The sequence below is a fragment of the Procambarus clarkii genome, chromosome 20 (genome assembly GCF_040958095.1).
Source record: "Procambarus clarkii isolate CNS0578487 chromosome 20, FALCON_Pclarkii_2.0, whole genome shotgun sequence".
Taxonomy (NCBI): Eukaryota; Metazoa; Arthropoda; class Malacostraca; order Decapoda; family Cambaridae; genus Procambarus; species Procambarus clarkii.
This window is the reverse complement of record NC_091169.1, coordinates 13,232,028-13,251,974: the sequence shown is the minus strand read 5'-3', so window position 1 is coordinate 13,251,974 and position 19,947 is coordinate 13,232,028. Positions and strand designations below refer to the sequence as shown.

Sequence of the window (19,947 nt, the reverse complement as noted above, 5' to 3'; positions counted from 1 at the left end):
TAGTCAGCCCGAAGTGTCAGCAAGATGGAGACTGTTGTTATTTCTTGAGGGGCTGTTGAATAGCTCTCTTGCAAGTGCCACTGGATGGACAATAACGTAACGAATCACTCACTGTTGTGTAAACTTAGTGTTGTGAATTATTTGTTTCCAATATTGCGTCGTCAGTGGGCACACCTGTGTTCAGGTTAGTTCAGTACTCAGCCGTGCAGCAATGGACCGGAGTCGTTGCTACTTCATGGTTGATAAGTAGCTGTTGTTAAAGTGGCCTGGATGGACATTAACGTAACGTAAACTCGATGTTGTAGTAGTTTAGTCTCTTGTTAATAAATTGTTTTGTTATAGAAAACTGTCTTTGATGTCAACCCTTCAACCATTCTTTTCCACCCATGTTCTGCTTTATACGATTGTCTAGTAATGTGATTTTTTTTAATAACGGCTGTTCTTGGGAATTTCGAATCTCAATTCATAGCGCCACACATCAAATTAAATTTTGGTGTGAGAACCCGTCGGATACCCTTTATTAGTTTTAACGTTTTAAACTAGGAGGAACTAGCGGCCCAAGTGGACAGGTTTTCACCCATGTCGTGGAAGCCTGGCGGTTTACTCCCGCTTTTCTATTAGGCTCAGCCTTAGAGTAGAAATATCTGCAGTAGGCAGTTCTTTATGTTTAAAGTCCACCTCCTAAGGGAGGTAAGCGTAGAAAAAAAATCTCACATCAACCACAGAGAAGAGAACAACTTAGATTCTGTGACAAATTTTCATTCACCCAGCAGATAACAGCCAACTAGGAATGAAAATATTCTAGATCGGGTCTTCACAAACAATGAAGACATAATCAGGGACAGTACACTCTCAGATACCCATACTCAGATCACAAGCTCATTGAAGTGCAAACTAACATCAATGCTCATAACAGAGCTAAAACAATGATCAAGTGAAAGGAGGTTATTCAATAAATTCTATTTTAATAATAAAAGTATAGACTGGGAGAAAATAAACAGGGGTTCTTACAGACATTCAATGGGAAACTGTTCTAAGAAATCAAAATTTCCCACAAGGAACAGAAAAACTGACTTTCGAACCATATAAAGTCTGTCTGAAACATGTTTCTTTGTTGAAAGCCAGAAAGAGGTCCAACAAAGAAAGAGAATGCAGACAGAACTACATAAAAAGGAAAAAGCAACAGAAATGCATAAGCAGACACGACTTTCCCCTACAATGAAGGAATAATTTAAATAGGGGGCTTTAAGAAATAAAGCAGAAACTGAAGCAATAGTAATCATATCATATTGAAGAAATGTAATTAGAATAGAAAACCATACAAGAGATAAAGAAAAAAACACAAATATTTGTTCACATGTATGAAATCAAAAGCAAAACCATTGTCAGTATTGGACCTATTCTAACACGGGAAGGTTCATATACAGAGGATGACAAAGAAATTAGTGAAATCCTTAAAACACAGTATGAAGACATGTTTAGTACTCCAATAAACAGCATGAAAGTGGAAGATACCGACAACTTCCTTATGTGTGATATCCAAAACCCTGTAAATATAACTGATATCAATACGAGCGTGGCAGATTTTGAAAGGCAAATTGACAACATTCCCATGTACTGAGCCCCGGGTTTAGACTCAAGGAATTGAATATTTATAAATAAATGCAAATTGCCAGTAGCACAGGCAATTTAGTGTGGAAGTGTGGAAGAAGAGCTTGGAAATGGGGGAGATACCAGATGCGCTTAAATCAGCAAACATAGCCCCTCTACACAAGGGAGGGAGCAAAGCATTTGCTAAGAATTACAGACCAATGGCACAAACGTCCCACATAATAAATATTTGAGAGAGTTATCAAGAGTCAGGTCACCAGTTTCATAGAGACCAATAACCTTCACAATCCAGGCCAACATGGATTTAAAGCAGGAAGATCATGCCTCTCGCAGCTACTTGACCACTACGACAAAATCACCAATGCATTAGAAGAAAAACAGAATGAAGATGTGGTATACATGGACTTTACAAAGATATGTGATAAATATGCCCCATAGAGTTATAACCCACAAAATGAGGTCACTGAGAATAACAGGTAAAGTAGGACGGTGGATACTCAATTTTCTGCCAAACAGAACACAAAGAGTAACAGTCAACCAAATAAAATTAAGTCCATGCACAGTTAAAAGCTCTGTACCTCACGGCACAGTCCTTACACAGTTGTACCACTGCTTTTCCTTATTCTCATATCAGATATAGACAAAAATATAAGTCACAGCTTCGTATCATCTTTTGCAGATGACACAAAAATCAGAATGAAAATTACTTACGTGAAAACATTAATAAACTACAAGCAGACATTAATGAAGTTTCCGACTGGGCAGCAGAAAATAACATGATGTTTAATAGTGATTGTTACGGTATCAACAACAATGGATATAGACAAAAATATAAGTCACAGCTTCGTATCATCTTTTGCAGATGACACAAAAATCAGAATGAAAATTACTTACGTGAAAACATTAATAAACTACAAGCAGACATTAATGAAGTTTCCGACTGGGCAGCAGAAAATAACATAATGTTTAATAGTGATTGTTACGGTATCAACAACAATGGAGTGTAGAGTGACGATTTTGGCGCCATCTATGAACCTGCACTCCAACTCCCAGGTATTAGGTGAGACGCAGACAACGCCATCTGTTGGCTGAGGTGTGGCGTCCATGAGTGACTCCTGTTTCATACCTCAGTTAGGAGGTGAGGTCGATGATGATGATCTCTGGTGGGAGTAGGAATGATATCAACGCCATCTAGAAGATGCATCTGATAACATTTCAGTTTCCCGGTGAAGAGTACCATCCTAAGTTCAGCCAGCATACTGTCTGTCTGGCTAATGACTTATGTTCACAGAGGTGACATGTTGAGGCAATTACGCTGTGGAAATCAGTTCAACTTGGGCAGTCCAGAACTACTGACTAGGTCCTGTGAGAGAACAAGTGGTTGCCGTCGGGACAAGCAGTGTATTAGCTCTTTTATTTGTGTAGTGTTGTATGGACTGATGTACCTGGGATTTAGCCAAGAGGAGTTATGAGACGATAGTAGTGTCTGTCTGCTGAGAAGTGCTGCTAGTGTGTTGCTAGAGACTTCTGCCGAGGTGTTAGCTACCCCTGTACGTGATTATGTAAGACCCTTAGTCAGTGTTGCTGAAGCCCTCAGTCAGTGTTACTGGAGAGTGGATGTGGGGTATAGGGACATTGTGACGATATGGTGTAGATTGGCCCCATGTGGATGAAGTGAACTCGCCAGTGACTACCATTAAGAGTGGACGATGTGTACTTGAAGATACTGGACTCGCTGGGATGTGAAGAACACTGCAGATCTATTGTGTCCTGGGTAAAAGCAACACAGTGTACATAAGTGTAGTTATACTTCTATAGATAATATATTGGTGAAGGTTTATTTTTCTTGTTTACCTTCCTTTATTCCTTGCACTATTACTTGTTATCGCCAATTCTTGAGAGCTAACCACTGACTTGGGGTGGGATCATAGAAGAAGGGGCTCTAAAACACATTAAGCACAAGGAACCCAGTTACTGGCTCAAGCAGGCCTTAACAGTGATAAATGCCATATACTCAGTTACGGTAAATGAGGACCTAAAACAAAAAAAAGGTTCAAATTACAATCAAATCGGCCCATAATAGGAAAGCAGCATGTAAAGGATCTGGGAATAATGATGTCAGACGACCTAACATGTAGGGAGCATAACCAAGCAAATATAACGTCAGCTATAAAAATAATAGGATGGATTACGAAAACCTTCAAATCCAGGGATCCTATCACAATGGTTGTATTATTCAAATCACTTGTGCTGTCCCGTCTTGAGTACAGCTCAGTATTCACTTTCCCCTTCAGAGCAGAAGATTCCTGAAATAGAGGGAATACAGAGAACACATACAGCATACATAAACACTATTAAGAACCTAAACTATTAGGTTCGTCTCGAAACTCTCCAAATGTACTCTCAAGAAAGGAGACGAGAGAGTTGTCAAATAATATACAATTGGAAAATACTGGAGGGGCTAGGTTCCACATCTATACAGTAATATAACAACATACGGGAGTGAACGAAATGGAAGGAAATGCAGAGTAGAACCAGTGAAGAGCAGGGGTGCCGTAAGTACACCCGGAGAGCACTATACAAACATCAGAGGTCCATGGTTGTTCAACATCCTCCCAGCGAGTATAATAAATATTGCAAGAACAAATGTGGACATCTTCAAGAGAAAACTGGATAGTTGTCTTCAAGGAGTGCCGGACCAACCGGGCTGTTGTGAATATGTGAGCCTGTAGGCTCCTCCAAACCTGTTGGACCAAGTTCTCTCAGGTCAAGCTTGGGGAGTAGAAGAACTCCCAGAACCCGATCCAGGTACAATCCAATAACCACCCGGTAGCTTTCAGACTAATTCTGTCTGGATTGATTCACTACCTCGGCTGAAAATTATTTAACTACCGCCTCAACTGGCTGAGCAATGTTGGTTCAATGTCAGTGTCCACAATATCATTGTTTATTCACATTAGTCACTGGTTACTCAGATTGGCCAATAAATAGTCACTGTTGTCACTGGCCCCTACTCACAGGCAAAGGTTAATAGATCACTACCTCACTGGTCGTCCAGTTGAATTCTTCAAGCCCCAACGCTGGCTCCTTGAGCAGACCAACCTCTTGGAGTACGACCTACCAACTCTTGACTCGTTGGAACTGCCTCTTGGACTAGACCATTACTCATCCAGATTAATCTCCCATTGTCACATGGGCCTCTTGCACTTAACATCTGTGACCTCAGGCGTGCTGTCGTGCTCTTGACACACAGCTGATCTCTTCAGTAACTTATCAAGATTACACCTTCAACAGGAGGTGGAATGGTAATACTATTCCAATAGTATCCTTCCACCTTCCATAAGCTGCTCCTTGAGTGATCGAAGTGTTGTTGCTCTTCATATTAGGCTCATCTTGCCACAATAGTCGCTATTCAGGCGGAATTTCTGCAGAGCTCTGGTGCGACACTTGTCCTAGACCGCTTCTGGAAGATCAGTGACCTAAGCTCCAATCCCTGAGCCCGGCTCGGTGCCCGCCAATGACGTCACAGTAAGATTATCATTGATTGGTTGTTAGGCTGCCTCTATATTTACTCATACCTTTCCCCCCTCCCCGCTCAGCTCGTTGTTGCCGTGAGGGGGGCTTAGTGGGCAGCTGCCAGAGTGTGATGCTTCTTGGGACAGTCCTCTGTCCTTTTCTAGCCTTGTGCTCCTGCTGCCATCCTCTCCAATTCTGCTGGGCACCTTTTCCTTTTCCTTCTGTTTCGTTTTTCTCCCCCCTCTTCTCCTATCTGCTTGCCATTTCCTGCCGACCTTTTGTTTGTTCTGGTTCTTCCCTTGGACTTCTTCTGTTTTGACACCCAGGTGCTTGAGGACGCATACTCTTGCACCCGTAGAACTGTAGTACCCGACGTTGAGAGCGAGGGGAACCTTTTATTGTCACTCCCCCTTTCGTCACTGACCCCCCTCCCCGCTCAGCTCGTTGTCGCCGTGTGGGGGCTTAGTGGGTGGCTGCCGGAGTGTGATGCTCCTTGGGACAGTCCTCTGTCCTTTTCTAGCCTTGTGCTTCTGCTGCCGTCCTCTCCAATTCTGCTGGGCACCTTTTCCTTTTCCTTCTGTTTCGTTTTTCTCCCCCTCTTCTCCTATCTGCTTGCCGTTTCCTGCCGACCTTTTGCTCGTTCTGGTTCTTCCCTTGGACTTCTTCTATTTTGACGCCCGGGTGCTTGAGGAGGCATACTCTTGCACCCGTAGAACTGTAGTACCCGACGTCGAGAGCGAGGGGAACCTTTTATTGTCAATCCCCCTTTCGTCACTGAACCCGATCTCGACGGACTGTCGGTTTCTTAAGGTGGCGTTTGTGGGGCGTATACTCACGACGCACCCCTAGGAGGCCCCGGCAAGATCGGCGATAGCTTCTTGTTGGGTGTCCTGCCTCTAATTGTGGCTCCATGGTGGGTGTGGGGGCACATTCGTGAATGAATATTCCTTTTCGTAATGATGATGAACCCTGTTTCGGCTGTTTCTGCTTTACATTCTCAGGCTCGTGGGGTGGGCGACCAAGCCCCCGAGTCGGTCCGTGTTGGAAGACCGGGCTCTGTAGCCTCCACTGCATTGGGTCCCGACCTTGCTCCTCCTTTGGCCTCTCTGACTCCTTCCCCTGGCTCCCCTCCCTCCTCTGTGGTTGGGTCGAGCCCCAAGCCCCCAGTGGTGACTACCTCGTCCCCTGGCGCGGCTCCATCTCTAGTTGTAACTACTGCACCTTTTAATCCCTCTCTCTCTGGGGGTTCTCACCGCCGTCCTCGTCACGGCCGCCCTTGCTCGATTCCTTCCAGTTCTGCTACCTATCAAGCCTTGTTTGGTCCCCCTTCGTGGGCCAAATATTTTGATCTCCTCCCTCTTGATTCTGCGCCTCCTGACGATTTCTCCCTCCATCGACATCTCGTTGATTCCGTGGATACCTCCATTACTTTCAACCCCACTCGTCTCGGTACACGTGTCATTGTTGCTCCTTCTCAGGATGCAGCTTCTCGCTTGGCTGCCTTATCCTGCCTTGGCGAGACCCCTGTTTGGGTCTTGAAGAACGCTCAGTTGAATGCCAGTGTTGGCACTATTCTGCTCCCGCCCCATGTTGCGACCGGTGTTCGGGACCTGCGCGACTGCCACGACGATATTCGACATATCCTTGCTGCCCAGGGCCATTCTATTCTCCAGGTGGACACGTTTACTCGTTCCCCTCGTGGTAGTCGCCGTCAACCCCTCCGGGTTGTGAAGATAACCTTTGATGGTAGGACCCTTCCACCCTCTGTCATTCTTGCTGGTGCCAGGTGCTCTGTCCAAGGAGTACATTCCTTCTCCTCGGCTCTGTAACAAGCTGGAGGTTTGGGCATGGTGCCCTCCGCTGCTCCGGGACTGTCTCTCTCTGTCCTTTTGTGTGGTGGCGAAGGTCACTCTAAGTCGGAGTGCACTTCTCCCCAGGCTCGTTGCCTCAACTGCGGTGAGGCCCATCCTACCTTCTCCCGTGCGTGTGTCCATTACAAGCTTGAGGCAGCCGTCCTCAACTTGAAGCACCGGGAGCGTTTATCTTTTCCTGAGGCGAGACGCCAGGTTCGCCGGCTCCCGCCTTATGCTAATATCTCTTATGCTTGCGTGTTGTGCTCTTCTTCTCCTCGTCCTTCCCACCTTCCTCAGACTCACAACCGTTTCCGGGCCTTGGACCCTGATACGCCCACTGCCCCCTCCTCTGTTCCTTTGGGTTCTCTCCCGAAGGATCCACTTCCTGGTCCTCTGTCTGGGGTTCCCCTTCTTTCTACCCGGTCTGTCATGTCTCCTGTGTCTTCTTCCTTGTCTCCCTCCGTTCCTCCTTCCCATCCTTCCCCTCCGTCTCTTGACTCTCCCCGCCGCCTGTCAGTGCGGGCTGATGTCCATCGCTCTCCAAACGGCCGTCATGTGTGCTCTCGTTCAGCTTCTCCTGTTGAGACGCTAGAATCCGTTGCCCAGTGCGTGGTTGCTGGGACACCTGTCTCTTTAAGTCAGAAGCGTAAGCCTGGCTCCTCTCCTTCCTCCTCCCCGGCGAGTAAGAAGGTTTCGCTTTCTTCCTCGGCCCCTACTTCTGCCTCTCTCGCTCCTTCCCCTCCCATTTCGGTGGTTGCGCCCCCTGTTCCTGCTATGGAGGTTTCTTTAGCCCCCGCTTCCCTCTCGGTTGCTGCTCTTGCTGAGGTGCGCTCCCCTCTTTCTACCCCCCCCCCCTCTTCCTCCTCCTCCTCCTCCTCTGGACCCCGCCCGCCCACCTCTGATCTGTTTTCCCGTTTCCTTCCCTCCGTCTTTGCTCAGTTTATCCATGCCCCCTAACCCTGACTTTGCTGACCCTGATCCCGACCCTGATATTCATTAACGTGCTCTGTTGCTCTTTCGCCTTTGTTTCTTCCTTGTTCTCTGTTTTTGTCCTTTCTCTTCTCGTCGTTTTCCATTCTTCAATGGAACGTTCGAGGTTATTACGCCAATTTCCTCGAACTCCAACTTTTGATTTCGCGGTTTTTCGCCCCTTTGTGTCTGTCTCCATGAGCCAATGCTTGGTGCTCGTCCTGGTCGTTTTCGTGGCTGTTCCTTTCTCTCCTCCCCCCCAGCCATTGCTGGGGCTTCTAATTCTTCAGCTCTCTTGATTCGTGCTGATGTTCCCTTTGTTCCTTTACTTTTTCCTTCGCCTCTCCATTGTTCTGCTGCTTGTATCTTTGTGGGGAAATGGTACACAGTTTGTTCCATTTATCTCCCCCTGAGTGTCCCACTTTCTCTTCCTGATTTGAAACACCTTCTAGACTCCTTGCCGGAGCCTGTGCTCCTGCTGGGTGACTTCAATTGTCGTCATTCACTTTGGGGTGACGTTCTGATGAATACCCGGGTCGCCTTCTTGAGCCGTTTCTCCTCTCTTCTTCCCTGTCTCTTCTGAATTCTGGTGAGCCCACTCATTTGGATTCTCGGACTCGCACCTTTTCTTGTCTTGATCTTTCTCTCTGCTTTTCTTCTCTTTACTTAGATTTCACGTGGCAGGTTCTTGATGACCTCCATGGAAGTGATCATTTCCCCATCCTTGTTTCCTTTTTCTCTTTTCGCCCTTCCCTCTCTTTCCCTAGGTGGCAGTTTGCTAAGGCGGACTGGACCCTATTCACCCTCAGTGCTGCTCTCTCTGACCTCTCCCTTCTGCCTCTCTCTCGCGCTCTCCTCCTTTTTCATGACACTGTCTTTAACGCTGCCCTCCACTCTATCCCTCGCTCTTCCTCTCGGGGTCCACGGAAGTGCGTTCAATGGTGGAATGCGGACTGTGCTCGGGCTGTCCGCTGTAAGCGTGCAACCTGGAAGAGGCACCGCCGTAGGCAGACGACCGATTCTTTTCTTTTCTTTCGGAAAGCGAGTGCGGTGGCCCGTAGGGCCATCCGTACGGCTAAACGTGAATGTTGGGCATCTTATGTCTCGACAATTACGTCCGAAACTCCTCTGGCCCAGATCTGGAAGTGTATCCGCAAGATAGCGGGTAAGTTCGTTCCCGATGTTTCACCGGTCCTTCACCTCCATGATACTCTTGTGGCGGACCCGTTGCAGGTCGCTTCTGTACTGGGTTCCCACTTTTCTTCTGTTAGCTCTGGTCTTCATCTTCCCCAATCTCTCCTTCTTCGTAAACCTGTCCTTGAGTCTCGTCCTTTAGATTTCTGCACTCGTCTTCAGCTTCCCTATAATAATCCCTTCTCTCTCTCTGAACTTCGTTCTGCCCTGGCCCTCTGCGGTTCTACGGCGGCGGGCTCTGATGGTATTCATTATGAGATGCTTCGCCATCTCCCTCCGTGCACGTCTCAGTATTTACTGAGTCTGTATAATCGAATCTGGGAGTCGTCGTCAGTCCCTGAGGACTGGCTCGATGCCGTTGTCCTCCCTGTTCGCAAACCGGGGTCTCTGGGTACTTCCCCTAAGGACTTTTGCCCTATTGCTCTCACAAGTTGTGTCTGCAAACTCTTTGAACGTATGGTTAACGTTCGTCTGATGTGGTTCCTGGAACACCATCACCTCCTCTCCCCTTCTCAATTTGGTTTCCGCAAGTGCCGCAGCACGACAGATGTCCTGGTGAACTTGGAGGTCTATATTCGTACTGCTTTTGCTGCGAAGACCTCCGTTGTTGCCGTCCTTTTTGACCTAGAAAAGGCTTACGACACCACTTGGCGATATCATATTCTATCTCAACTTCATTCTTTTGGCCTTCGTGGTCGTCTCCCTCTCTTTCTCCGCAGCTTCCTCTCTCGTCGTTCCTTTCGGGTGCGCCTTGGTACTGCTCTCTCTGCCTCTTTTCAGCAATACGAAGGTGTGCCCCAGGGTAGTGTTCTGAGCACTACTCTTTTTCTGGTTGCCCTCAATGGTCTTCTTTCCTCTCTTCCTTCTGATGTCTTCTCCGCTCTCTATGTCGATGATCTTACCCTTTGCTGTCAGGGTGATGATTCGCCTCTCCTTCAGCGCCGGCTTCAACTTGCAATTGATGCCGTGTCGACTTGGGCCACCGATCATGGCTTCAAGTTCTCTACTTCTAAGACTTGTGCCATGACTTTTACGCGGAAACGGGTCGTTCTTCGTCCCTCTTTGTCACTTTATGGTCATCCCCTTGAATACAAAGATTCCGCGAAGCTTTTGGGGTTATTCCTTGACACTCGTTTGTCTTGGTCTCCCCATATCTCTTACCTCTGTGTTGAGTGCTCTAAGGCCCTTACCCTCCTTCGGGTCTTGTCCCATACTTCTTGGGGGGCAGATAGGCGCACTCTCCTTGCTTTACATTCTTCACTGTCTTCACTATTTTGCGCGGTCCTTACAACATCCTTCCTCTCGCCTCTGTTGTGCTTTAACTTTTACCCCTCCTGCGGTTCCTGTTCCTCTTCACCACCTCCCTCTTTCTGTCCGGTTATCTCGCCTCAAGGATTCTCTTTCCGTTCGTATTTCTAATGTTTCTCCTCGTGTTGTTCCATCTTTGCCCCCATGGAGAGTCCCTCTTCCGCGGTTTTGTACTTCCTTGACCCGTATCACTAAAGCTTTTACCCCTCCTACGGTTCTAAAACACCTTTTCCTTGAGCACTTTTCTTCTCACTCCCGCTCCGTTTCTGTCTTTACCGATGGGTCTAAGTCTGCGGACGGTGTTGGCTACTCTGTTGTTTTTCCTGATCGCACTTATATGTGTCGCTTACCTCCGGAGACTAGCATCTTTACAGTGGAACTTTATGCTATTCTCTATGCTCTTCGTCTCCTGCTTTCTCGTTGTCAGTCTTCCTTTGTAGTTGTTGTTGATTCTCGTAGTGTCCTCATGGCTCTCGGGTCCTTTAATCCGGTTCATCCAGTAGTTGTCGAGATCCAGCATTGGCTGTTTCTTGTTCACAGTAAATTTAAGTCGGTTGAGTTTTGTTGGGTTCCCAGCCATGTTGGTGTGTCTTTAAATGAGCGTGCGGATGCTGCCGCCAAGGAAGCTGTCCGCTCTTGTCCCATCTCTCGTAAAGGTATTCCATATTCCGACTTTTACCCGGTTATCCATTCCTCCGTCCTTTCCCGTTGGCAGGCTTCTTGGTTGTCTGTTACTGGTAACAAACTACGTTCTCTTAAATGTTGTGTTTCCTCGTGGCCGTCCTCCTACCACTGTAACCGGCGATGGGAAACAGCTCTGGCGGGGTTGCGTATTGGCCATACTCGCTTAACCCATGGTCACTTGATGGAGCGCCGCCCTGCTCCTTATTGTCCTAGTTGCATTGTCCCTCTTACGGTCATGCATGTCCTTCTTGAATGTCCTGACTTCCAGGACAAGCGTGTGTCTTGCTTTCCGACCGTCCCCCGCGGTCACTTGTCCCTCAATAGAATTCTTGGTGACTCGGATACTTTTGATATCGTTTGCCTTATGCGTTTTTGTTCTCGTATTGGCATCCTTGGTGATATTTAGCGCCCTTTGATTATTCTGCGCATTTGATGGTGCTACATAGCCTTCCCGGTTTGGTGCCTTCTTTTGGTAATTACTTACTTACTCATACCTTTCATTATACGACTCTGAGGCTGGCATTGCTGCGTCGCGGGAGTTGCCGGTTGTGTGGCCTGCCACCTGGCACCATCTTCGCCCTGGTTTTGTCCGCATTCCTACATTAACCTAAATTCGCCCTAAAATAGCGATGAAGGCACTTTCCTTGGTAAGCATTGTTTATGGCGTCTACGATGTTGTTAGGTGGGATAAATGACTATTGAACCAGGCGAGGACTGCATTTAGACGGCGATTGTAACAACCCACCTTACCTGTCTAGTCCCATGCAGAAAAAACGTATATATTTATGAGCTGTAACTTTTCTACATAGATGCCATTTCTAACGTTGGTAACGAAAACATAAAAATCGCGACCTATTAGTTAAGAGATGTGGATGCATTCTACAGTGCACGGGAAGGGAGGGTAATGTGTAAACAGGAGCGTATTTACCTGTATATGGGCGTGCCGACCTCGCCGTAGTAGAAGAGGACGAGGTGGGTGGCGTCAGAGGCGACGGGCGGCGTCATGTTGCAGGGGAGCAGCACCCGGCCGCCAACCACCGCCCGCACCGCCGTCAGTGGACCTGGGGGCACCCACCGTTTAGTACACATCACTGGCTCAAATATTTGATATGCTGGTGATGACCATTAATGATGTAAGGTTAATGCTTGCCTAGGACTGTATTTAACCTGCATTATTGATGGCAGTATTAAGTGAATCATGCTTTCTTAGGACTATATTTAACCAGCATTACTCATAAGAATAAAGGTAACTGCAGAAGGCCTATTGGCCCATACAAGGCTGCTCCTATTTATAACCACACTCTCATTCATATAAATGTCTAACCTACGCTTGAAACCATCAAGGGTCTCGTCCAATGAAGTGGTAGAGGTACTTGAAATCTAGGTAGAAAATATAAATTTAATTATTTTAATATACAAGCCGCCAGATGCAACAGTTAAGGAATTCACTGAACAAATCCACAAAATAGAGAATATCCTTGATAACCTATCGGGGCTGGCCGGCCGAGCGGACAGCACGCTGGACACGTGATCCTGTGGTCCCGGGTTCGATCCCGGGCGCCGGCGAGAAACGATGGGCAGAGTTTTTCACCCTATGCCCCTGTTACCTAGCAGTAAATAGGTACCTGGGTGTTAGTCAGCTATCACGGGCTGCTTCCTGGGGGTGGAGGCCTGGTCGAGGACCAGGCCGCGGGGGACACTAAAGCCCCGTAATCAACTCAAGATAACCTCAAGGTAACCTAGCAAACCCAGTACCAGATATTATCTTTCTTGGAGACTTCAATCTACCCAGTTTAAAATAGAAAATAGTAAACAATAACATTATTGCAGGGAATCAACCTGGAAATAAACAATCACAGGTCAGAGAACTACTGAGATTCTGTGACAAATTCTCACTCAGTCAGCAGATTACAGAACTAGGAACGAAAACACGCTGAACCTGATATTCATGAACAATGATGAGCTAATCAGAGACATTACTCTCTCAGACACTACGTACTCGTACCACAAGCTTATTGAAGTGCAAACTAACATTAATAACAGTAGTAGGCCCAAGAGAAACAACAAGCGAGAAGGGTTATTCAATAAATTCAATTTTAATAATAAAAGGATAGACTGGGAGAAAATAAACAGGGAACTTACAAACATTCAATGGGAAAATGTTCTAAGAAATAAAAATCCTACAAAAGGAATAGAAAAACTAACTTCTGAAGCATATGAAGTCTGTCTAAAACATGTTCCTTTGAGGAAAACAAGAAAGAAGTCCAATGAAGAAAGAGAACGCAGACGACATTTCAAAAGAAAGAAAAAATTAACGGAAATGCTTAAGCAGACACGACTCTCCGTACAAAGAAGGAATAATTTAAACAGGGAGATTGAAGAAATCGAACAGAGACTGAAGGATTCATATCAGACTGAAGAAAGGCAACTAGAACAGAAAGCAATTCAAGAAATAAAGAAAAAACTAAATATTTCTTCACATATGCTAAATCGAAAGCTAAAACCACTGCCAGTATTGGACCTATTCGTATTAGTGAAGGTTCATACACTGAGGACGACAAAGAAATTAGCGAAATCCTAAAAAAGCAGTATGAGGACATGTTTAGCACTCCGATACACAGCATGAAAGTGGAAGATCCGGACAACTTCTTTATGCGTGATATCCAAACACTTGTAAATATCACTGATATCAACACGAGCGTAGCAGATTTTGAAAGAGAAAATGACAATAGGCCCATGCACTTGGCCCCGGGTCCAGACTCAAAGAATTCAATATTTATAAAGAAATGCAAAGTGCCAGTTGCACAGGCACTCAGTATAGTGTGGAGGAAGAGGTTGGACACGGGGGAGATACCAGATGCGCTGAAAGCAGCGGACATAGCCCCTCTACACAAGGGAGGGAGCAAGGCATTGGCAAAGAATTATAGACCAGTTGCACTAACCCCCCACATAATAAAAGTATTTGAGAGAATGATCAGGAATCAAGTCACTAGATTCATGGAAACCTATGATCTCCACAATCCAGGCCAACATGGATTCAAAGCGGGAAGATCATGCTTCTCACAGCTACTTGACCATTACAACAAAATCACTTAGGGATTTTTGGAAAAACAGAATGCAGATGTTGTATACATAGACTTTGAAAAGGCATTCAACAAATGTGACCATGGAGTGATAGCACACAAGATGAGGTCAATGGGTATAACTGGTAAAGTGGGACGCTGGATACTCAATTTACTGTCGAACAGAACACAATGGGTAACAGTCAATCAAATAAAATCGAGTCCGAGCACAGTTAAAAACTCTGTACCTCAAGGTACATTCCTTGCACCACTGTTGTTCCTTATTCTCATATCAGATATAGACAAAAATACAAGTCACAGGGTCGTTTCATCCTTTGCAGATGATACAAAAATCAGCATGAAAAAAACCTCTGCTGAAGACATTGAAAAACTACAAACAGATATTAACAAAGTTTTCGACTGAGCAGCAGAGAATAACATGATGTTTAACAGTGATAAATTCCAGGTACTCAGATACGGCAAAAATGAGGATCTGAAACATAATACAGGGTACAAAACACAATCGAATCTGCCCTTAGTAGGAACACAGCATGTCAAGGATTTGGGAATAATGGTGTCTGACGATCTAACGTTTAGGGAGCATAACCAAGCAAATATTGCATCAGCCAGAAAAATGATAGGATGGATTATGAGAACTTTCAAATCCAGAGATCCCATTACAATGGTTGTACTCTTCAAACACTTGTGTTGTCCAGTCTTGAGTACTGCTCAGTACTCACTTCCCCCTTTAGAGCAGGAGAGATTGCTGAAATAGACAGAATACAGAGAACTTATACGGCATGCATAGATGAGATAAAGCACCTAAATTATTGGGATCTTCTCAAAGCCCTCCAAATGTACTCACTAGAAAGGAGACGAGAGAGATACCAAATAATACACACATGGATGTGGGAGGATGGTCTCTCAAGATTATCCCACAGCTGACTTGATTGGCTCATTGCAGTGCACAGTGCACCGATCTCGTGCACAGTGCACCGATCTCGTGCACAGTGCACCGATCTCGTGCACAAGCCCTATCTCTATTAACCCTGAATAGTAAACTGTCATGTTGGGTATTTCCAGGATGCCCACTTAACCAGGAATACGTTTATAATATGGAGGCCGCCGTATGTCCAGGCAGGAAGTAGATACAGGGAAGTTAAGCATCCATGCCATAGGGTCAGAGAGTATGGCTGGTGCAAAGCGTGAGAGAGAGAGGGGACGCCAGCGAGGCAACAGATCTGTCTCCTGAGGTCTATTCACTTGAGGAAGTTCGTAGCTAGTGGACGTGTCCTGTTCTGTCTATTGGCCAATAGACTGAACACCGTTCATTCCTCACCGTCAAGTTAAACTCAGTGTCTTTTCGATATACCAACGCTCGCCCGGAATCGCGATGGTGACTATATTGTTTAGAAGCCTAGTGACAAATCACCAGAGCGAAACAGACTGGTATCAGGTAAACCCTGGTGACAATTTGAAATCGTTGTGAGTGACCTAGAGTGAACTAAGGAGTGCCGCTGCCTAAGTAACCTGTGTTACCACAGTGCATAGCATGGTACCATATAACCTGCAGCCGCCAGCCACCACTGTCCAGAGCGTGTAGCTAGCCTCGAGCCGCCATCCGCCCTGCCTCACTGTACCACATGACGTCACCAGCCTTACTCACCGCCAGTGCCATCAAGTATGTCTGTTAGACATACAGCGCGCCCTCCTGCGAGTACCCTCCATGTCAAGTGCGGTTTGTGGGAAAGCCTGTCGCCAATGGTCTCACATCAGAATTAGCAAACCCAGCTGTCAGGCCATCTACGAGTTCTTGCATAAATGTGCCTGAGTGATTGAGTGAATAAGAGAGGTACCCTACCTGTAAGTACAAGATCTTGTTATTGTATTATTGTGTCTGTCTGTGTTGATCTGAGGGATCAACCACAGTTCTCACCCTCTTATACCTGACACAGGTATAGGTGGAGACCTAGACACCCGACGGTGTATGCGTGTTTATCTGTGTGGTATCATGACATTACACTCGTCTGTGAATGTGAGCTTCACATACACCACACATTTAGTATTGTGTGATATTATTATTGTGCATGTTATTTGTTATACTCAAATTGTATGTCGGTTGAGACATAACCAATCACAGGCGAGTAGGCCTCTGATGTCATGCCAGACAGAGGAGCACCAGCCGTGCTTGCAGCAGGCTCAGTATTCTCACAGACTCAGAGTAGGTGGACCTTGGCTGGCCAGTTATACACCTTGTTGTCTTAATCAATAAAACTACAGAAGTGCCTACTGTGTATAACATTCAACCCAGCAAGGCAACGAATACTGGTAGCAGCAGTGGGATACAGAATTACTTTTTCTACAATGAAAATTCAAGTACCCACATCGCCACATGTTCCAGCCGCCACCGCCGCCATCCTGCCACCCACGCATCAAATATTGTGCCAGTCCGGGGTCCTGCCATCAACCACTACTCCAGGCCAACGTCTCAGAAGTAGGGGTCAATATCTTCCTGCGAGAATGCTAATTCATCAGTGAGGAGAAAGGAAGATTCCCGCGCCAGCCATTTTGAATCTCGTGCCACGTGGGAACCTCCGCCACCCACCACCACCACCTTCACCAACGCCAACAGCATCAAGTCTTGTGAGTGTTTCAAGCTACTGCAATCGTCGTCAGTCATCGTCGCAAGTGTCAACTGATCATTGTGTGTGTTGTATTGTCATTTAAGAGGAATTGGTGGAAAAAAAAGACCAACCGTCTGACTAGCGTCGCCAGCTCCCACTCGCACCGCCACATTGCCTCCTCTCACCATCGCTACAGCCTTCTGCTACACCACTCTGCTGTGAACTCCTGCCTAGCAAATCATGCTTCCTCCACCGCCATCGACGCAATATCGTCGTCTCAGAGTTTATCTTCGCGCTCCCAACATCATTCTAGTCTGGGGTCTCCCAAGGTTCGCGCCACTGCCGCTAGGAGCGCTGCCGTCGCACCAGATTGTAAACAAACCGTGCATGTGCCTCTTCACACGCCTCGTCGCCGTTTTTCGTGTTGGCCACTGTTATATTGCAAATCCTGCAGCCCTGAGTTAAGTAATTAAGAGCTAAGATATCGTGTGCTATGTTTTAATGAGGTTTAACGTAAATATATCCACAATATCTTATGAATTAACCATTCAGTGACTTGAATTTCATTGTGCATTAATTGTGTTGATAGTGTTATTAGCAAATTCAAAGTCAAGAGAAGTAAGAAATTCTTGTTTTAGTAGCAGTTAAGGATTTGTACAATATAATTCTTTTTAATTCCTCCAGGCCTAAAATTGAAATTTATTCCTACAACATTTCATATTATAATTTTTACCATTGCAGTTATATACATTCTTGTGTCCAGTTTATGTGCTACATACATATTTCTTGCATTGCCACTTGTTGTGTTGAATCATTTTAATGAAATTTTGCAATTTCACTTTCCAGTATTTTTATTCTAAATTGCTGTGCTTAGCCTGGTTTAATTAATTTACATGCTTCTAATTCCAGCCATTTTCATGAAAGATTGCTAATTTAATTTACAATTTTGCTTGTTCATAATTATTTGTTGCCTAGCCCAATTTAATAATTTTATTTCTGCCATTTTCTTACTTTAGCCAAGTTGATATTTTTTGAGTGTTTATTTTTGTGTATACCATTTCTGATGCCTTGTGCATTTAAGTATAATCTGCGTTCAAACATTACTTCCATGGCTGTGACAATGCCTACCACTGTTCAAACCCCTTCAGACTGTCGGAAAATCCGACACCATTTAATAATAATATCATACAGACAGATAAGAGCTGTGTTGTATAAACAAGTTACCCATAGAAAATGTAACCTGTAGTGGAATTACCGTCTATAGAAAACGGGATATCATCACCACATACTATTATATTCTCCACCTATTATGGTGGAAATTATTCTTAAATACATTAGTCTTTGGACTTTACCATCATAAAAACATCTTATATAAATTAACTTAATTATCAATATTAAAGTAGAGTAAATGTGACCCTTCTATCACTTTCCGTCATCTGGACAATGTAAGCCAGGCGTCAGGAGGAAGGAGGGCAGCCATTGTTTATATTGAGACCAGAGGCTCACACGGGAGCAAATTCGGCTCCTGTTAATTTTACTTGGACGTAGTGTTATGGAAACCAAGGGTGTACCATTATCACACGCTGTCAACAAATTCAAGTTAAGTGTTCTTTCCGAAACCCAGTATCTTTCATTTATGGCCATTAATGTCATTATATAGGGTGACCCGGTTAGAGCACGTGGAAGCCTCAAACTAAAGGTAATTAAGCCAGGTCTTCATGTTCCATGTACAGTTTTCTCTGAAATACTTGTCATATATAGAATCTGGCTTCACAGCTAGCGCACTTTTGACAGGTCAAGACGAGGAAGCAAGATTTTGTGCACCAGTTACTGGGTGATGGAAGCTACCTCAAAGAGGATAATTTGGTGTCTACACCCTAGTTATACCTGGTGGACTAACCTGCTGTACTATAAGATAAGGAACCTTTTCAATGTATGTAGTCTAATTCTGTAGTTTGATTGGCTGCATATATATACTAATAAACCCCCCCTAATGTGTAGAGGATCGATTTGTGAGATTGAGATTATTGCAGAAATACAGTCCACTTATCATTATACAAATTGCTATCGAAGTATATAAATTAACGTAAATATAAATTCATATAAATTAAATAAATATAAATCTCACAGGTCGGTTCCCACATTATTTGGTCATCTTCGAACCGGATGACGGATTATTTGATCCTTTGAACCCACATTTGGTCATCTTAGTACCGGATGAACCAGTTAAACAGTGGATTCATTAAATAAACTAGTGCAGTGTGATTTAAACAAAGCCAGTCAAGACGGCGGCGTTGCCTCAAGCCAGTTCACGAGCCCCCCTCAACTGAGTTCAGCTTCGTCAGCGGTTTCATGTACACCACCAGATTTGGTGGCGTGTTATTCTGTGAAATGACAGCGCTAATATAGAAGCCAGCCAAATTAGTGACTGTGTCGCGAGATTGTTCACGGATTTCGTGGTGTTACATTTCGCGAGAGATTATCTACGAATTTTGTGGAGTTTATTTCGCGAGGTCACTAATAATATTTAATACTTCTTGATAATATTAGAAGTTTCATAGAGGCTAATTAAGAAGCTATGGAACATGTTTGTTCTGCCATGAGAAACATTCAATGTACCACTGCCCAAATTTTCCTGATAGTGACGCCCGTGTTGAACGACTCAAAGATTTGCAACATTGCACGAGGTGCCTCAGGAAACATAACATCAACGACTGTGATACCCAATTACACACCTGTAATAGGTGTAACAAAGATCAGCACCATGCAGCATTGTGCAGAGACACCAAAACAACGTCTCCAAACCCCAAGGTGGAAGATAGCATTCCCACCTCAGTACAGTACTGCAAGGTGCAACCAACAAAGAGTGTCCAATCGGCGAAGTCTAAAGGTAATACGACTTTGCCTACTGCCCAAATTACCATCCTGAATAAGAGGGCCAAGGTCCATACCCGAGGGTTGTTTGACCAAGGATCCCAGAGAACATATATCACTAAAAAGTTGGCAGATGAACTACAATTAAGGCCTGAAGCCCAGATGTCATTCAACATCTCAGGGTTTGTAACAGATGCAGGACCTCAAGTCTACCAGGTGGAACAACCATCAGTACGCTTAGGCAGGTACATC

The 19,947-nt window shown here is 45.3% G+C and overlaps 1 protein-coding gene across 1 annotated transcript in view; it reads right to left on the bottom strand.

The window, feature by feature from the left end:
* Positions 1–15,265, bottom strand: part of LOC138366709 (neural cell adhesion molecule 1-like) — a 1,471,037-nt gene extending 1,455,772 nt beyond the window's left edge. The window contains exons 1-3 of the mRNA XM_069327980.1: positions 15,144–15,265; positions 14,938–14,963; positions 12,064–12,196 (exon numbers count right to left, since the gene is read on the bottom strand). Of these exons, the coding sequence (XP_069184081.1) occupies positions 12,064–12,196; positions 14,938–14,963; positions 15,144–15,265 (281 nt within the window). The remainder of the gene's footprint in view (positions 1–12,063; positions 12,197–14,937; positions 14,964–15,143) is intronic.
* Positions 15,266–19,947: the final 4,682 nt, after the last annotated feature.